General features: G+C 44.3%; 1 protein-coding gene across 4 annotated transcripts in view; it reads right to left on the bottom strand.

The window, feature by feature from the left end:
* sgsm2 (small G protein signaling modulator 2) overlaps window positions 1–20,632 on the bottom strand; it is a 104,613-nt gene that overhangs the window by 8,547 nt on the left and 75,434 nt on the right. For 2 of the 4 annotated variants that reach the window (XR_003274547.1, XM_026193761.1), the window contains exons 4-17: window positions 17,971–18,138; window positions 16,221–16,288; window positions 14,200–14,348; window positions 13,947–14,081; window positions 11,140–11,264; window positions 10,341–10,408; window positions 9,897–10,060; window positions 8,893–9,025; window positions 8,552–8,686; window positions 5,174–5,348; window positions 4,569–4,633; window positions 3,595–3,740; window positions 1,110–1,238; window positions 843–1,025 (exon numbers count right to left, since the gene is read on the bottom strand). Coding sequence is in view for 3 of the 4 variants with exons in the window: in XM_026193761.1 (XP_026049546.1) it covers window positions 843–1,025; window positions 1,110–1,238; window positions 3,595–3,740; window positions 4,569–4,633; window positions 5,174–5,348; window positions 8,552–8,686; window positions 8,893–9,025; window positions 9,897–10,060; window positions 10,341–10,408; window positions 11,140–11,264; window positions 13,947–14,081; window positions 14,200–14,348; window positions 16,221–16,288; window positions 17,971–18,138 (1,843 nt within the window). In the remaining variant the exon portion in view is untranslated. The remainder of the gene's footprint in view (window positions 1–842; window positions 1,026–1,109; window positions 1,239–3,594; window positions 3,741–4,568; window positions 4,634–5,173; window positions 5,349–8,551; window positions 8,687–8,892; window positions 9,026–9,896; window positions 10,061–10,340; window positions 10,409–11,139; window positions 11,265–13,946; window positions 14,082–14,199; window positions 14,349–16,220; window positions 16,289–17,970; window positions 18,139–20,632) is intronic. The other 2 variants (XM_026193762.1, XM_026193763.1) reach the window with 2 other exon arrangements.

Genomic DNA, 20,632 nt, shown 5'->3' with positions numbered 1-20,632 from the left:
CTTCCCCAACTCTCTGTGAACAGTACCTATGATCACATGACAGCCCACTGTTCCTGCAGTCGGCTGGTTTCTCCCACTGACAACGCAGATTCAGCCTTTTGGGATTTCCTGACTGGACGACTGAGCATGCATATAAACCTAACTATGCATGTGATTCTTTGAGGTGGGGGCGCGGCTGCGTTGTCTCACCTCTGCTACATCGACTCACTGACTGATCTTTCAGCCGTCTTTGTGCGGCTGCTGCGTTTTGCAGCATTGTTATCAGATCATCTGTCAAACACTGCTGCTGTTATTTGACTAACAGCTTGTGCGAGACGTCTGCAGCCTACTTTTGTAGAGTGAAACTTATTTTGCTTGTTTGTTACTTCACACTGCTTTACAGAAACCATCAAAACAGCATCACAGCACTCACTGTCCAGGTGAACATTAATCATACTTCAGTCTGTTTGTGCCAGTTTAATCTCTTTTTTACTGATTTCATCTTATGCAGAAACACTGAGATGTGCACTGTCTATAATTCAGCCACTAACATGTTTTATTGCTCCATCCGTGGAGGTTTTAGTTTGACGTCTTAATGCAAAACAACACAGGCTGAAATGAAAATATAACAGATAATAACAGAGCTCACGGTGCAGCGTCTGCATGCTGCTGATACCAAATGAAGTTCTGAGGATAATATAAAGCTCACCCAGACAACCCAACAAAGACTTTGGATATTGCTTGTATGAAGCTCACCTCATACAGCGGATATTCAGATTTTTAATAACGTTTAATAAACTCTCACCCCCCAACTTAATAAAGTGTATCACTGAGTGGATGCTATATTGCTCTGAGCCCTTCACCTCATTGCTGAGCGTGGAGTCTCTGTGGACGAGCCGCAGGACGTGGCTGTCGATGCTGCTGCCCGAGGAGAGCTTGGCAAAGATGGCCGACTGCATCTCCTTCTCCCGCTGCTTGACGATCACCTCGCAGGCCTTCCACTCCCGCATCACCTGCTGGTACCGCTCGCCGATCTTTGCATCGATCTTCACACAGGGTTTTACTAACTTCAGGGCAAATTCAAAGAGTGTGTGTGTGTGTGTGTGTGTGTGTGTGCACGTGCACTGTACCTTACTCATCTCCTTTTTGCTCATGCCAAACTTGTAGTGTCCCAGAAGGAAAGGCCACACCTCCTTTCTGATTTCGTGCTGCACTCCACCGTAATAAACCAGCCGGAGCAGCTCCAGCTCCTTGTAGTTCTGCACACACACACACACACACACACACACACACACACACACACACACACACACACACACACACACACAATGTCAGGAAGGTAGGCAAAAAAGAGGAAACATAATAGACAAGAAAAGGCCTGAGAGGAAGAGGAAGTGCATCAATAATGGAAGGAGTGAAAGAGTGATGGAGCTCCGTACGGGAGTAGACGTAGATTAGAGCGGAAGATAAACGACACAGATATGAATAGAGTGTAAATTAGTAATGATGACTTTGTTGGAGCTGATGAATGATTACGGCGGCTGCTTTAATAGCTGCGATGGTATCACACGGAGACTTCATTTCACTGAAACTCATTAACTTTTCATTAGAGCGAAGGAGAGAGTGGAGACAGCAGGAGCAGTGCACCATCCTCCACTTTCAATTAATATGCTCCATCAGCAGGTAGAATGATATATGAGTGCAGGATGAGGAAACCGAGGCTCACGAAGTTCAGCTTTGGCTTTGTGTTAATAACTGACTCTGTGCTTTACAAACACAACAGGTAATAATGCTGGTTTACAGCACCGTGCAGGAACACGCTGCTCTGAAACTGCTGCGTTTTAATGGTGGATCTCACACCGAGCACGGACACAGTCACACACTGGGGTCTGCAAACGCCAGCTTCAGACCGCTCTAACTGCACTACTCAGTTTCAGAGCTTTCTCCTCCTCCTGGCTCTGCTCAGAAGACACATGCAGCTTCACACATGCAGCTGGCTTAAGCAGAGCTAACATGGGATTTGAACTTAAATCCAATAAGTGAAAGACTTTTGCTTAGAAGAGCCTCACGTCTGTCCACGCAGGAGTGAAGGACTTTCAGCTGCAGTGATGAAAGGGTATCGCTGGGATCATTATAGTTAGCCTTTTGTCCTCGTCTCAGACTTCATAGCTTCTCGACCATGTTTGGTAAAAATCTTTCAGAACAGTTTAATATTTCATTAATTTATTTAAAAATCAATTTCCAGCTGTTAACAGTTTAATGCCATCCAGTGCATTTGCTTGGGCTGTTTTTAGCTGAGGATTAAGCTGCGTTTGATGCTCTAGTAGCTGTTCGGGCCAGCAGGACAATGCGGGCGAGTCGATGTAGTCGTGTTCACGTCTGTTCAGGACACAAACACACTATTGTTCACTGAAAGGTGTCACTGCATACAGCTGTCATGTGTAACGGGGTGCATTCAGGAAAGAGTCAGCGCCGACAGGACTGTTCATCATATTGTTCCAGCTGTTTGTATCCTTTCCTGTTGTCTTCATAGCTTTTTAGCTTCTTATCTATTACTTGTTATTTGCACCTCTGAAGTTCACTGGGAGTTAGATAAAGCAGACCGTGCTTGAAGCTCTGGAATGTGTTACTGAGATCCCGGTGGGAGGAATTATTAGGGATTTTTTTCCATCGCTCAGGAGGTCGACCGGGTCAGCGGTTGAATCCCAAACTAACCCAGTCTGCATGTCTAAGTATCCTTGGGAAGGATGCATTAAACCGAGCCTGTGTGCAAATCACCACAGGCATTAGTAGGTTCTGGGTTTCCACAGAGCCCAACGCTCAGATTAAACAAAATGTAGATTCTAGGCAAGAAGTTTCATGAATTAGTAATCTGCAACTAAGAGCAACAAAGGTTTTATGATAGTTTACACAGTTATTCAGCTTGGCCTTTTTCATGCTTTATGCATCTGACTTAAGTACAGCCCACTGCGCCTGACGAGACACGATTTCCTTCCGTTCACATTCACACCCACAGGCACTCAAGAATCACCCGTTAACCCCACTAACTGCGTGGACCATGCAGAACATGCAAACTCCGCACAGAAAGCCCCGGCACATGGTGGATTCAAACCTAGGACCTTCTTCTTCATGGCGGGCACTTTTTAAACCAATCAAGGGGCTGGTGTCAGGAACTATATGCACATGAACTGGACTTTTTCCTGTACTTGTCCCTGATAAATAAACTGCTAGTTAAGCATGAGTGCAGCTCCTCCCACGCAGTAACTCAGTTGTTTCTTATGCAGCACAGCAGATACGTCCTGTGCTAATTCTCCATCATCCTTTGCTTTGCTCCTCATTATTCTCTGAAGCAGCGTTTCTCACAGTGTGGATCAGATGACCTCACTATTACTGTAAATACAACTCACAGAGTGCCTGCACAGCACAAAACAGCCGTAACTTACTGTGTCTGTCAGTGCTGATCAATATCCCTGACAAGATGATGACTTGGCAATTTGCTGTGGTGTCTGGGTTTTAAATTTGCCATTGTGTGTGAGAGGTGGGGGGTGTCAGACTGAGGAGGGACGGGCAGTCTCGTTATGTTGCAGGGTCTGCAGGATTAATGGCTGCACCCACCTTGCAGTCTTTCTGGTACTTGCTCCACACCTCTTTGCTGAGGCCCCCGGATGCCTCGCAGGGTCTGTCTGGGGGGACGATGTTGTGGTTGACCAGAGCTGACAGGTGAGTCCGCACTGTGGACAGGTGTCGACAGTATGCCAGCCCTGAAGGGCACATGTGCACAACAGTAGGGTCAGGATGAGACGACGTTTAGCTCCAATCAGTCTTTGAAACAGATTTCATCGTTTTTTTCATATTTGCCACACGTGCATGTTTTATATCATCAAGCTAAGTTTTAAGATTAGGCATTAATAACCAGAGTAAATACAAAATGCAGTTTTGAAATGATCATTTCATTCATTAAGGGAAAAGTTATCCAAACTGTTTTTCATTTGGTGTTATATAAATAGAAGTGAACTGAGTTAGACCCACGAACTGATTGTGCCGCACAATCATGTGTTTGCAATAACCGGCAATGAGTCGTCATCACCGTGGACGAATCACTCATCTCTTCACACGAGGCCTTAAAGGTTTGAAAACTTAATGAATCATTTAAAACTGTGACTGAAACTTTTTGTCTAATGTAACATTGATGGTCTGAAACAAACGAAACCCTCGAAGAATATATAGAAAAATATGTAAAAGAATATGTAACCACATCAGATTTATTACATAAGAGATGCAGATGGTGCATAAGGACAAAAAGCAAGCGCAGAATTAGTTCAGGTAACTCAAAGGGTCGCACAGGTCAGCAGGTTCTCACACTGCTGCAATAAATCAACTTATTATGTGTGACACTAAATCTAATCTCGTATTTGTTACAGGCGGTATTTATGAATTCTTCATTACATCACAAACATACTGAATATATGAAACTGTTCATTTAAGATCACTGTAATTTCACTGAAAGTAAAGTCCAGGTGGAACATACGATACGAGGCTCTGGCCACAGATCACACTGGAAACAAAGCGCAAGAATAAAGTGTGCTTACATCCATAGAAGGCTCTGGAGACTATCTGCCGCTTCATGTTCTGGCAGAGCATCTTCAGAGGAATACTGGAGAAAACAAAAGAAATCATTTGTTATCGTCACACGTTTCCAGAAGATGGATCCGTCTCATCGATCTGTGCGTGCCTGTGGTTTCTCAGTGCACAGATAACCTGTGAAGATCCCCGTTCAGTACAATCTCTCACTGTGTTACAGCTAAGAAGCCACGGCCGTCTCAAATCGCTGGTACTTTTCTGTGATTATTTCCACAGACAGTAAAGCTCTGCTCTTGGCCCGTTCGTCCTACCTCATGTACACTGTGTATATCTTCAGTGTGGCATCACATCAACACTAAATAAATAAAGGCTTCAAGAATATTTTAATATTTAAACATCTCTTTTACTCTTGATGTGTACTGGTTTCACGTGGCTCTTAAATACAACAATATTTAACTATAGAATTAGAAACTTTGGTTAAATTCAATGTTTTCTTACATTTACAAGATGTGATTTTCTCAAATCTATACAATGTCTATACAACTCCTGTAAGCTAATGCAACGCTGCAGGTAGCTTAAACAAATCGAGTGCAGCTTCTGCTTTGATGCATACGTGTGAATATCTGACGGGTCGTGTATGCAGGTACAGCCAGACGCGTAGTCAAAGGACAGGTTGCTGCCAGCGGTGGAGCAGGACTGGCACAGGGACTCGTGAGTGGTGACTTCAGCCTGTTGCCATGACGACGGGCTGCCTCCAAAGCCCTGCGTGTCCATCATGTCCCCGTGGTCTAAGCCAGAGAAGGAAAACGAGAAGACAGAGAGGTTTCAGTGCTCGGAGACACTTTTCTTTTCCCGACACTCCTCTCCTACTGTGAAAGGCTAAGCCTTACATATTATGACATTAGTCCCTCAGCTCAACCATAAATACATCATCACAATATTAAGAAATGAGGAGATGGAGAGTTTTAGACTCGTGTTAAATATGAGAGCTCGAAAAACAAAGGAAACCAAAAGTGGAAGGGGATGGTTTTGGGAAGCGGGAACAGTGCCGTGGGACAAACAGGCTGAGAGGATGCCGGTTCAGTTCATTCAGAGAGGAGGCAAGAGAGACAGCGGAGCTCGGGACGATGCTCCAGATGAACGGGAGAGCAGAAGACAGGAGGAACTGACAGTAGAGAGGGCGAGGCTCACGCTCAGGCCGTGCAGGATGCATAAAACCAGAACAAGACAAGAGACGTCAAAAGAAATCCTCTCGAAACAACCAAAACAAATGGACACCAGGAACAGGGCACACACAGGGGAGGGAAGAAATCAGAAAACATTAACAAATGCTCTTCACCTTAATTCTTCAGGTTGGAGCTGATGACCTGTCATGAATATGAAGCTGTGCTTTGGTCGTTCGATAACCCCCCCCATAAAAAAGTCAGTTTCAGAACCGAAAAAAGCAAAAAAGCAAAGAGAAATTGTGCCGGAGCAAGACCGACATCGGCCCCTCCTGATTTACTTTGGGACTAGACGTGATCGACAACTGGTTTTGGGCTCAGTAACGCAACCCCGCTCACACCAGGACTCCACGTCTCAACTACTGCGGAACCCCACAGGACCATAATGAGAGGGGTGGAGGACGGGGCGAGGGGAGGGTGGGGTGGTGGGGTTAGTGAAGAATTACAGTGAACAGCATTGCAGCGAATGACTGCACGAACAGAGAAGAAGAAACTGGAGAGGAGAGAGAAATCAAAAACAAACAGAGGAGACTGTGAGAAAGTCCATCACAGATATGCAGAAACACACAGTCGTTCTCTAAAAGCAAACAGGCGCAGACATGCAAACACTGTCAAGCATGTCGCAAGTGACAAAAGAAAGAGCCAAAAGGAAACAGAGTGCAAAAAGAAAGAGCCACGACAGAGAAAACTCAACAGGACTCGGGCATGCTTCAACAGATAAACCCTTTTTTTTAACTCTAAGGAGCATCCCAGAATGCAAAGCAGCCCCTAGGGCTAGGCGAGGACACCTGGGAAAGTTTGGATCTGTGTTGAAACCTGCTGAAAGACATTTGCAGTGACTATAAAACAAGTCTGCTCATCAGACAGCGCGTTTCCTGTCTTTCACAGGTTTGTGTAAGAAGTGGATTTATCTGTGTCACTGAGCGCTGGAAAGATGGAGAGAAAACAGAAAGAGTGAAATCAGGAACAGAAGGCGGCGGGGAGAGGGTGTTATCGGCTGCTGCAGTATTAACCAGACGCGTGACCGCAGCGTGTTCTTAACGTCCAACTTCCAGCTAGAACAGAAACTACTTTCACTATTTAGAAGTGAATGCTGTGGTTTGAACAGATAACCTGAGATAAGCTGAGATGCTGCTGTATCCGACTCTACAAGTATCCTAAAAAAGCCCTGAGCTGCTCACTGTGCGGAGCTCCCCAGAAACTGTGTTGTCATAGCAATTTTTTAAATTACTCTTTTATTCTCATTTTGCTTACACAAAGTTAAAAAAGTCTGTTTAACTGAAAAATCCTTCGTGTGTTACCTCACCATATTACCAGCAGGGCAGCCACGTCTGAATGTTTACTGGGGAAAATGGTTTGACCACAACAAAAATCACTGACACTCTGTTTTGTTTCAAGACATTTTACAATGTAGCATTTTTAAACTTTTTAACAAAGAAGCGTGTCAGAGTACTTGTAACATAGTTACATTACGAACATTAGCTGCTTCACATTTTGATGAATACCTACAACTTAGCAGTGCTTCATAACCCTGCTGACGGCTCAGCTGCAGCAAAGAAGCCACAGCAGCTGAGTTCGAGCTGTCACTCTGAGGGACGTTAGCGAGCTTTTATTGGGTTGTGTAGTGGATATGCTACCATTGTCTAATGGATGTGTCATGAGGCAGTCACTACGGTCAGTCAGCTACACAAACTCTGGACCACATAACCAACAGGCTAACTGCAAACAGGTGCACATTTTTGGAAGGTACTTTTCTTCTTTTTCTGACACAGTGCCCTAAAAACTCCCAATTCAATTCAATTCAATTTTATTTATATAGCGCCAAATCACAACATAAGTCGCCTCAAGGCGCTTCATAGATACAGAGAAAACCCAACAATCATATGACCCCCTATGAGCAGCACTTTGGCGACAGTGGGAAGGAAAAACTCCCTTTTAACAGGAAGAAACCTCCGGCAGAACCAGGCTCAGGGAGGGGCGGGGCCATCTGCTGTGATTGGTGGGGTGAGAGAAGGAGCTACTACCCAGAAGCTACTAACTCATGTGGTGCAGCTGGACACAAAGTCAATGAAGGAAGAATTTAGTGTTTCGTACAAGAGCAAACAACAACAAAAGCCTCTTACTTAGACGAGTCTGAAGAGTTCTGTTCATGGTTCTAATGTGGGGCTAATTTTCTGTAGGCTGGAAATGATAAGCACACCTTTCATTTTACATGATGCATATGAAATATTGATTAGTGCACTCAACCAGAACCTCGATGGAGGCTGTAGAAGACCTTTAGCTTGTTTGAGACGATGTTGCGGCCTAAAATGAAAATCATATTTAAGTCTGCAGCTTCCACCAACCAGAACTCATCATCAACACAAGACAAACAACCAAAAGATTCTTCCATCTATTTGTTAATCTGTGGCGATTTCCATTGAGAAACTCCCTCGTCCACGTCTATGGTGCAGTGTACTGCTGACGATCCTACCGTGATCTCACATAAATGTGTTAATGCTCTAAGCGCTGCTCGCTGGTTTTGTTTAGTTGCTAACACAACCATCCCTAGCCCATGCTACACTGTTGGGCTCGGAGTCGGGGAGAACATACACAGGCAGACGAAGCTGGAACGGGTGGGGTTGGGAGGTGGAGGGGAGAGGGCCTGAGACAACATAATGGGAGGCAAGAAAGAGCAGGAGAAGCGGAGGTGAGGTCTCGGGGTGGGCAGCAGGGTTTGGTGAGGGTGGGGCAGCAGGGTCGGGTAGGTGTGTTAAGGTGATAAAAACCTTTCATGACATTAGGGTCTGTGAGGTTCCGCGAGCAGATCATTGAGATCATAGCATGGAGCCTATCTTCCTCTTCCTCGTCATCATCCAGCGATGGCGCGCGGCTGCCCGTGGTGTGGTGGTAGTTTATAGTGACTGTTAGCACCGGTGGGACAACAGAGAACAAAGTTAGAAAAGCGGTGCCCTGCATGGCTCTGCAAGAGTATTGTGGGAAAGAAACCAGGGTGCTTTACAAACACATTCATGTAGCCGTTAATCAGATTAGTGTTCGCCACAAAACAAGGTTCGTTTTGGTTACGAGCAGCTACGTCTGTCTCGTGGGCGCCTGCGCTGTTACTTACTGGCTTCGTATCGATATCCAGGGTAGACGATGCGAAACACGTAGTCGGCGGCCGACTGCTCCTCGCCGTTGGCTTCCTGGTCGATAAGCCTGGCGGCACTACTCCTCTTCCTCAGTTTAGGGAATACTTTACCCTGTAGGACAGGTTTAGCATGTGATACAGGTCAAAGACACAACTTAAACAGGTTTAATGGGACGCTCTTAAATTAGCTTTGTGGGATTCTCCAACACTGAGCCGCCTGGGTTAAGACCTTTGGTTCATCTGTTGTCTAAAACAGCTGTTTTAACTGACTATGCCACCATTCTTCTGATTGGCTGGTTTTACAAACGTGCCATCTGACTTGCAGGTGGGGTTAGGGGGGTTGTGCTCATATTATAGATATCACTGATGTAAAAGAGCCACGAGTAGACAGAAAAATCGAATCTGGAGCAGTCTAAGTCCTGGGCTTCTTGCACGTTTGTCCCACCGTTTCAACCCGAGTAAATACAACATGTAGTGATTTCATTTATTAAGGAATAAAAGTCCAAAGCTGCTCTTCTTTGTGAAGCAGTAAAGTTCTGTCACATACTTGATTGCAGTTGTTGCTGCTAAGGGTGGAGAACCAGTTATTAGGTTTGAGGGGGGACTACTTTTTGACGCAGGGCAGCTGAGTTTTTATGTTGATGGTGACGAACTTTAGTTAAATATAAAATTTTGAGATTCCTTCACAGTTTAGAGGTTTCGATTCTACACATATCTGCTGTATCGGGCTTTATGTATTGATACCATTTCATGACATCAGCAGTCTAAGGAGCCTCAAAATATAAGTGCTGGATGTAAAAACTGTTTATTGGTCACAGCATCACCTGCACAAAGTTTCAACTCTGAGTTTTTGGTCTTGTCTCAAAGTTAGATTCACTCTGTAGGTTGTAGGTCCTATAACTACAGTCTGACGGCACTTCACTGTGCTTTATTTTATTTTAGTGTTTTATGATCTTCATTTGTTACCTGAATCATGCTATTACCTTTCCTTTTTGGGACCAGAGAGGCGGCTCCAACTGGCCCCGTGGTAACAGGCCCGTTTCTAGACAGGAGAGAAAGGCCAGCAGGTGACCACCAGGGGGAAAGTGCAGGGGTGGCCGCTGGATCCCATCCTGACTGACCAGAACCAGTGTCCCCCCACAGTCAGCTGGAATATGAACAGGCAAAGAAAAGAACAAAGTGGATCAAATACTGTCTTCTAATAGTGGACAAGACATAAACTGTGATACTGTAAAAAGAAACTGAAGGTTTGTGCATGTAAGAAATGGAAAAGGAGGAAAAGGAGGAGAGGGATTCTCTGTGTATACTTTGTCATGATCAGTGACATCATGAAACAGATTCTTCATGACATGATCTAAATTTGACGTGACAGACTGTGTGTGTGTGTGTGTGTGTGTGTGTGGGACTGAATGCAGCAGTATACTCACAGCGTTGGTGACAGTGGATGCATACTATCTGGCGCAGAGGAACAGTGAGTGCGTAATCCCAGTAGATACTAAAGGAGAAGCACGTGTGTTGGATTAGTAACATAAGAGTGACGGGAGTACAACGATCTGCTGATGATCCATAAACAATGCATGAACCCAGGAACACACATGTAGACCCAATCATAGCAAATGCAGTCCAAAAACAGAGAGCAGACATATTAGGTTAATCTGTTAATACATAGATATATACATAGATAGATGATGCACAACTATATATATCTATATCTACCTATCTAGTATTTCTCCCTGAAAGTAGAAAGATAATTTAGATCAGCGAGACATGAATCAGTCATGAGGTTTCCTGTGAAACTGATCTCTGGAAGGTCTCCCACAGAGAGCAGCATCTATGTGAAGCAGAGCTCTGTGTATAAGCTCAGGGTGGCCCCTCGGCCGTGTGAAGAAGAACACGAGACATCATTTACCAACTGATCTTGACCAGTGTGTTTGTAAATGCATGCCGCAGGTGCATTTACAAACACACTGGCTCTCACTCACCTGTGAGCCAATAACAACACCAGCACAACCTCCTGAAACACTTTCTGTGACACCTGAATATTGTAGGTTTGTCTGTTACAACAAAATCATGACACGACAATCCGCCTGCGACGTGCCAAACATGTGTGTGCGCACATCTGCATTTCTTTACTACATTTGTTTTTGTATCAAGCAGACTTTATCTGATGCATTCAAACTGTTCATTTCTGAGACGCTAGCTCACGTGTTCGTACACTCGGGCTACCTCTTCTCCAGGTCGCAGTCTCCCAGTGTGCCATTGATGAGCTGATTGGGTGTCCACTTCAGCGTGAGATTATCCCCCGCTTGATGGAGAGACAAGTAACCCCGTAAAACCTCCATGTCCTTCTTCTGCCACGTAAAGCGGAGAGGAGGAGATGGAACATTGTTAGCACCAAGATGAAGAAAGCGCTTTTACTCAAACGTGTGACATGAGATGCTTTTCCTCAGCACTACTGTGGAGGTCACAGCACTGCTGAACGTGATCAGCTGCAGAGAGAAACCATAATGCGTCTGCGCTGTACACACTGATGTCGACAACATAAAAACTTAATTCTGCAGTTACGAGGATGTTTTTTGCATTAAACTTTTTTCACACAGCACCAGAAACTGCTTTGAGCTCTGTGTGCTCTATGATCCCAGCATTTATTTAACACACCCTGATAATCTGGTGTTAGTAAGATGAGCTCATCAGCCACTGATTCATGTTTCTGATTTATTAAACTAAGGAAACTGTTTATTGCCCAACTCTGACATTTATTCCCACAGACTTTCTCTAGCTTTTATTTTCTTATTGTCATCTACTCATCACACTTTTCTGAATCTAATTTGTTGGAAGTGTGATGATGTCACACGGTCCAGGTTTAAAAATTATATTTAAGCCACATCAAAAGCCTGAATTTATCCTCGTGATCTCTGTGAAGTACTCGTGTGCCTTCAAGTATCTCCTAGACCAACAAACTGCGCTAATGTTCAGTTGCGATTCCAGGATCCCTTTGCTAACATATTTTCAGTCCTGTTCGCAGTTCAGTAGATGGAATTTCAATCATCAGAAATGTGGGCGATACCAGGCTGAGTTCATGTGGGTGTCACATGTCAGAGAAACATCCACATCCCTCACATTGTAACAAGGTCGCTTCACTTGTTGTGGTTTTCACGTCATTGCCGATCGGTAGCTCACGATGAGAGAGCTGCTCTTGCACACCAGTGCAGCGAGTGCTGTACTTCTCTGCATGTCTGTCAGCGGGGCTCGGAGAAAGGCATCTTGGGAGGCATACGTGCTCATGGCCAAACGTGCTGGAGCAACGCAGGCAGAAGCAAGATGTGATTTCAGAGATCTCACACACACTACTGTGCAGCACAGTTCTACTACTTGTGCTTTTAGCAGCTCGGTGATGGACCTTCGGGGTTTCAACGCGAGTTTTGGGTTTTTTTTGGGATTCTTGTGATTTGAGTTTTTCTTATAACAGCTGTTTCCTGTTTGGTTTCTTTATGGTTTGAATTTGAAATGTAGTCTTCCTCCCCTCTATCCCCGGTCTTTTTTGTCCCATTTATCTTGGATTCAGCTTTACCTCCCTTGATTGCATGTGTGTGTACGACTTATTCCTCCCTCTGTCCTGTGGTTTCCCGGTGCGCTCGCTGTCAGTTGAAGGATTAGTTTGCCGTTTCTTTTTATGGATACTGACTTTCTGGACTTTGCCTAAATAAAGGTTTGCTTTTGTTTATCCTGTCAGCCTGTGGGGCCTGCGTTAGGGTCCTCTCTGCCTGCAGGACAAGCTGAGTGGGCGCTGCACGTACAGTGTGTAGGCTTCCAAGGATTACTGCTGCTATTCTAAAAAAGCAGCAGCTTCGGGGCCTACACAGCCCTGCAACCTTTGACAGCTACACAAAGTTTCAACCTTTATCAAAGTTTATGCCAAGATTTTTTCAGAAAGCTAAGCTCTAAGCTGTCACATTATATCTCACACACACTATAGACATAGTTCATTTTATTCTGCTCTGAGACTGTCTGTGTTTGTACGATTGAATGTATGAAACACAGCTTGGTGTAAGAAATAAAAAGCAGTATGGGGGACTGAAACTGCTCAGCATGTCTTGAAACATTGTAACTGTAACTGTGATTTACAAAGAATCAAAGAGTATTTTTCATTATCGTTCCTCAACTGTTACGATTGATTTCTCGTGGGACATTAAAGTGTTACATCCTTACATTTGCGTTTCCCCTCCTCTTGCTTATATTCGTCAGCCGCACACTAATGTAGTGAAATGCATCTGATACACACAGCTCGCTGTCACACGACTGGAAATAGCCGCGGATCATCCAGAGCTGCTGTTTCCGTCACTGCTTTGTTCTTTACTCAGCCAACATGAGCTGAATCATCTGATTTTATATTAGAGCAGAACAGACTGACTTTAAAACTTGATGAAACATACTGAAATGAGCACATCCTGTGCCTTATATTTATTTCTTTATCTCTTTTCACCCGTTTCATCAGCACTTGAGTCTAATTAAGCTGCTGATATGTGGTTCTTACTTGTTTTCAAGGCTCCATGTGAGCGTGCAGCATAAAGTCTAGCTGTCGTGCTGTGTTAGCAGATATTATTTTGCTGATAATGTTGCAATATTTGACATAGTGTCTTCTTGTGTTGCACACTGCTGTGTGACAGAATTAGCTGTGCAACACAAAATCAGTGCTGCAGAGAAAAAGTCCATAACGCAGCAGACTTTGTCCTAGTAATAGAAAGGAATATATCCAAACTTTCTGCTTGGATAAATCAAAAGAAAACATAACAAATCAAGTTTTTATGGTTTTTTTGATGGATGTAAAGTTTGGTCAAAGTGAAGACACACTCTCAGCGGCTTGTTTGAAAAACTGTAGGATCCAATATGAGACTGGACTGAGATATGACCCTTTACCAAAGTACAAGTATTGTCACTATATGTCTGGGCTGTGAGACTGTGGAGGAACTGAAAGCACTCCAGAGGATGATGGGACAAAAACAGCAAAGTTACTGTGTGTCAGTGAGATGTACCGGTTGCACAAGGACATTATTTTTGCCATAGAGCAGGTGCGTTCTGGAGTTTTGGTGAAGAGACTCCACATACTCCCTCGCTGATGCAGCAAACCTGTCCTCTGACATGCTGCCGCTCGACTGCCTTTTGCGGATCTAGAAAAGAAGCAAACAGCCAGTTTATACAACGAACGACTCCTACGAGAAAACCAATCCTACACACGCCGATGATCTATCCTTAGAACAACACCTCCAGAGGATGCCCCGTACTAACCCCCAGAGCAGGCCGGTGGCCGGCTAAGACGTCCTGGCCGCGGTGGGCCCCGTGAATACGATGGCGCTGAACCAGCTCATTGGCTGAGGGGTCTGTCCAGAAATGATCCGAAGTCTTCAGCTTCGTGTACTCCAGAGCACACGGCCCCACTAAAAAGACAGCACACACATACACTGTCTTTAAGCAAACATTTGATGTTGCTCATTTCTGTATATGTGATGGAAAACCTGCAGCGTATCTACGACATGCTCCTGTGTGCACGTATTCGAATTCTTGATTGAATTTTGATCAAATAACAATATTAGAGAGGATTCTTCATTGCTAACAATATTGTATAATCCTGTCCTCCTGTCCAAAGTAAATCAGGGCTGGCATGTAGTGAGAGATGGGCTCGACCCTGCATATTTCACCAGGTCATCACAATGGTTCACTAGTAAAATGGCCTGTATTTGTATAGCGCTTTTCTAGTCCCTAAGGACCCCAAAGCACTTTACACAACCAGACATCCACACATTCACACACACATTCACACACTGGTGATGGCAGCTACACTGTAGCCACAGCCACCCTGGGGCGCACTGACAGAGGCGAGGCTGCCGGACACTGGCGCCACCGGGCCCTCTGACCACCACCAGTAGGCAACGGGTGAAGTGTCTTGCCCAAGGACACAACGACCGAGACTGTCCAAGCCGGGGCTCGAACCGGCAACCTTAGTAGATAAAACAGTGTGGCACAAATGTACCGTATTTTTCGGACCATAAGGCTCATTAAGCGAAACAAAGCAGTCAGATAAGTCAAACTTTATTCAACTCATTCTTCTTGCTTCCTCCACTTCTGTACCATTGATTCATTAATGTTGAATTCTCTGCAGCTGCTCTATTCCCATGTTGCAGTATATTAATGACTAACCTCGTATTGTGGATGGATTATCTCAGTTGTTCTCCTGACTGAAGTTTGGTCCGTTTACAGCATCCTGCCATGCGACCGTATTTGTCTCTAACCATCAGGAACCGTCACGTTAACGAGTGGAAAAAAGTTAGCGTTCATCCTCCTGCTTCACTGTATTTATGCTATGCTAACATAGCTGTGTAGCTAATGCTAATGCAGACTGTCAGTGCCCCAGGGCAGCTGTGGCTACAACTGTAGCTGCCTCCACCAGTGTGTGAATGTGAGAGTGAATGAATAGTGGCTTTGTAAAGCGCTTTGGGTGCCTTGAAAAGCGCTATATAAATGCAATCCATTATTATTATTATTAAGCACAACCAGAATTCATACATAAGATGCACCGGATTATAAGGCGCACTGTCGATTTTTGAGAAAATTAAAGGATTTTAAGTGCGCCTTATAGTACGGAAAATTCTGTAAGTTTCCAAATGCACCTGTGCTGCATTCCAAGTAAAGCCTGTGTGGACAAACAGTATTTATACCTGTGTACGGGACTTTTTTTTCTTTTACATATCAGTAATCTAATAATATCAATGGTACAATAACACCAAAAATATGGCTTGCAGCAGTCTAAAGAACTTTAAATGGTCAGACTAGAAAAGTGCCATATGAATGCATATACATTACATAAATGGTTTCAGTTCTTTCTTTCTGTCGGCGCGGAGCAAATATGCAGCAGGTGTTTGGACACATTAATGTGCGTCTCTGTCCCAGCTGTTCATGACTATACTCTGCTCCGCCCCTCATCAGCACTCATTATCTGCCTCATCAGTGTCCCGAACTCCCTCTTTAGTCAGAGATGATAAAGTGTTTATTTTCTCTTCACCAGTCTGTCTCGCAGTTAACTTTTTCTAGTTTGCTCAAGCTGGCAAAGCTGTTTGCTTCCTGTTCCTGTCTGACTGCCCGGTGTCTCTGATTCCGAGTCTCTGCCTGCTGTCCAATTCCAAACAGTTATGAAAATGCTGTCTTGTGTATTTGTTTGCAAATTTAAATGAATATATGAACAATCACCTGGATGATCAGCTGTGCATGCTTTTTTACTGGCCTCTGGTGATTAAATACATTAACATACTCACCTAGTAGGGCTGCCAAGATGGGCCCAAAGACTGAGTCATGCATCAGAGCTTCCCTCTCATAGTATTTACTGCCGTCAGAAACACAGAGAAGAAAGAAACACGTCACTAGATATGATCAGTTTGGAGGTGATGAGCGCAGGTTAAAGGTTAAAGTATGATCTGTCAACTATCCAAGAACAGGCAAGGATTCAGCAACGCATGCTAGAAACTCAGATGACACACCTGCCTGATTACATCACCACCCCTCACTCATATGTAGTGGCTGCATTACATCACAGATCCATCACATGGGTTAAGAAGATGTGGTTTCTGGCTGGCTCCAGTGTAAATCACCGTGGTAACTCATGCTGAATAGCTACAATGTGACCTTGTATTTGAATAACACCAAACTTCCACAGAGCGCTCTGAGTGAGCAGTTCCCAGTAGTTTCTGTGGGAGTTCACCATGACTCTGTCCTCCAGGATGACACAGTGAGTTCTACTTCACCCGAGGAGCGTGGCAGAGAACATGCAGCAGAAATGGTTTTGCCACAGATACAATCTGAGCTCACCACCTTCATTACAAATTAAGACTACATTTAAGGATAAGCATTTCAACATCAGGTTAGAGCCACCGCCTAATGCACAGGTAGACGTACAGGGGGCGTAACAGATCGCAGGATGTGGCAGGGAGCAGGTCAGAGAAAAGTCTGGCAAACCCAAGATAATATCAAACAGCATAAATGGACAAAGCACCAATTGTTTGCTCAGTTCATCTTTAAAAGTGATCAAATACTCCAAGTGTAGGAGATCACACCCATTATCCCCTTCACTTGACTCAACAGTGTGATTGCTGTAAGTGTATAGAAGCTGCAGTGACACTTTATGCACATGATGAATGCAGCAGCACACCCAGAGGACCGAGTGAGTAGAAGAATCACTGATGGGCTCGTTTCTGTGTATTAGCGCTGGCCGAGTGCTTCACCGTGACGGTTAAGGTTGGACGGCTGATTCACGCGCACATTATTTCCAAGTGCTGTGATTTCTCAAAGGTTGAAGATATGCCTGTGAATTAAGGATGCATCCCCGATAAAATAAATATACCCTGGCTTCAGGCATCTGTCAATACTGAGAGCTGATCCAACACCAGCGTTAAATTAAAAATCTCTACTTCCCTCCCAATAAGGACGAGGAAGGATAATAAGTTTACGCATCAGCAGCTAGGATGTCCTATACAGCTAAACCCCCAACACTCATCGCGTCTGAAACAATATTGTTTCCCAGTATGTGTGATGTTAGGCCCAGTGAACAAAGGCCAGAATAAAGGTTTACTAAGGTTGCTGTTTGATGCTCTTTACTTCTGACGGACTTCTGAGGCCTTGACATTCACCGTGGGCGTCTTACATCAGATTAGATCACCTCCGCTGCAGCTGTCTGAACACAACGCCGACTTTACAATATTTGCCCAGCTTTTAACAGGAACTATACAACAGCAAAACCGCACAAGTCTTGTTTAGGGTTGTCTGATAACCGTTGCCATGTTTGTGAACCCCATCAGTGCACTTCATGTCTGAAGCTTTGATCAGTGAATTGCAGTGTGTGGACAGCTTGTCGAAACACACAGTGGTTGTTAGCCAGACAGAACGCAGAACAAAGCAAACACAGGAGAAGAATGGGCCGCATAAATAGATCATTTATTCAGGTACAACAAAGCCTGGAGTAGGTTGCTGTGAGTCACCACAGTGCAACACCAGACAGTAAAACAAACTCACCTGCAGTTGTCCACAATGTACTGCACAATCTTGTCCAGAACTTTCTCGAAGAGAGCCGTGCGGACCCAGATGTGTTTGATGGCCTGGGCGGAGAGGGGCTGAGGGGGCCGGCTGGTGGTGGAAGAGCCTTGTCTCCTCAGGGGTTCGTGGCCCACGCTCTGGGTTCTCCTGCACAACAAAGCACCAGTTACTGTAATTAACCAGCCTGCAGGAGCGCTCATGACACACAGGATTTCTACGGCTGATGCTGACCTACACTTATATAAATTTCAACCTGCAAAAGAACCTAAACTTTATCAGTTACAGATAAAGAATAAATAAACATCATGGATAAGGATAAAAGACACGTTACAATGTTACAATGAGTCTATGTGAGATTTGAAAAATGGGCAAAACAGTTCCATTTTTACACTTCTCTGCCTTCAAACGGCTCTGCAGAAGATACGTTATAACAATGACTAACTTACTGTATCTATTTCAATACCTCTCAACCTCTCCCCAACCTTTGAGAGCATTTGTTCTCTCCCCAACCGGTCGCAGCAGATGGCCCCGCCCCTCCCTGAGCCTGGTTCTGCTGGAGGTTTCTTCCTGTTAAAAGGGAGATTTTCCTTCCCACTGTCGCCAAAGTGCTGCTCATAGGGGGTCACATGATTGTTGGGTTTTTCTCTGTATCTATTATTGTAGGGTTTACCTTACATTATAAAGCACCTTGTGGCGACTGTTGTTGTGATTTGGCGCTGTGTAAATAAAACTGAATTGAATACCTGTAAATCTTAAATGCACAAACATGACCAGAGTGTCTAAGCTGGACCTTCTGACTGTGTTTGTGTGGTTGGACCATTCTTTTACATTTACCTGACAAATATTATGACTATCGATTTTCTTTTGCACTTCCAGCTAACACACAGACTGTTTTTCAGCTCAGTGAAAATTAAATAATTATACAAAGAACAGGTGTGGAGCGTGAAACACAGCTCATGCTCAGCTATGCTGCATTTGACCAGTTAGTTTTTTCCTGCCTCTTTAAAAGCATTTAATATTTGATAATTACAATAAAAAAAAAAACTTTTTTTCCCTGACAAACATTATTGGATGTATGTAGATTTTGCTTCAAGACCTCATAAAGTATCTGAAAATGTCATTAATGGTCTCCAGTAACACAAGCAAACAAGGAATGAATTTGTTTTATACGCTGTGCAAAGGCTGACTCAAAATTGCACCTTTGGCCATGAGGAGGCAGCATTTAACAGCACAATACTTACTATAGCCCATTATAACTTATTAATATTTATAATAGCTAAACACCGGCTGCTTTATTAGTAAATCTGTTCAACGTCAAGCAAAATGTGTCCTTTTATTCTGGACCTGAGCTGTGAGAAGCATTTCATGAATCTGGATACAGATGACTAACATCAGGCTGAGAGACGAGCACTTTCATCTCCGACTGAGTTTGATCTTTGGTGTTTCAACAGCAATCAAACAAAGCCACACACACACACACACACACACACACACACACACACACACACACACACACGCAATTTTGAGTCAGCCTTTGCACAGCGTATAAAACAAATTCATTCCTTGTTTGCTTGTGTTACTGGAGACCATTAATGACATTTTCAGATACTTTATGAGGTCTTGAAGCAAAATCTACATACATCCAATAATGTTTGTCAGGGAAAAAAAGTTTTTTTTTTATTGTAATTATCAAATACACACACACACACACACACACACACACACACACACACACACACACACACACACACACACACTTCTACAAGCTAATGAGGATGCGTTTGTGCGTCTGTGCTGAATGTGGCTCGGCTGCCACAGTCACGATGATAGCAATCTCCCAGTGTGTGTGTGTGTGTGTGTGTGTGTGTGTGTGTGTGTGTGTGTGTGTGTGTGTGTGTGAGACCGAGAGAATAGCGTTCTTCTTCCAGCTGCTCTCTTCGGGGCTCGCCACAGAGGATCATTTGCCTCACTCTATCGTCACAGACGTCTGCTTCACTACATCCATGAATCTTCTCTCAGCTTCCTCTTTTCCTCCTGCCTGGCATCCTTTGTCCAGTATTTCCAGTGTCCTTCCTCTGCACATCTCCAAACCATCTCCACCTTGTCTCTCTAACTTTGTCTCCAAACTGCCTAACTCAGAGGTTCCCAAAGTGTGGGGCCCGCCCCCTAGGGGGCGCAGAGCCATTGCAGGGGGGGCGTGGTGTGAAAAAACAAACAAACAAAAAAAACAAACGCTTGGACACTGCTAGCATCATGGACAGGTTTTTGACGGGGCTCCCACACAAACGCAAAGCAGGAGATGTGCCAAGGTAGGTCTCTGTGACAGAATTAGTTTTCCCTGTCGGAAGCAGCGCTGGGCTGTTTAAACCACGGACAAACAGGATCCCACATTCTTGATTTTTAGTTCACAAACACTTTTTGTAATGACTCACTACTCCTGACATTTTGGAGATGTTTGCTCTTTATACAGTAAAGTTACAGCGGGATACAAATAACATCAGGCTGATCCTGCCACGATTTGTTCCCCGGTTCAAATCACGGACAAACAGGATCTCACAGCTGTTTATGTTTTTAAACCCATTTTGCACAGAGAGGCATTTTTTAAAAATGTATTGATGCAATTTTGAACATTATTACACAG

The sequence above is a fragment of the Astatotilapia calliptera genome, chromosome 14 (genome assembly GCF_900246225.1).
Source record: "Astatotilapia calliptera chromosome 14, fAstCal1.2, whole genome shotgun sequence".
Classification (NCBI taxonomy): domain Eukaryota; kingdom Metazoa; phylum Chordata; class Actinopteri; order Cichliformes; family Cichlidae; genus Astatotilapia; species Astatotilapia calliptera.
This window is presented reverse-complemented; position numbering and strand designations above follow the sequence as displayed.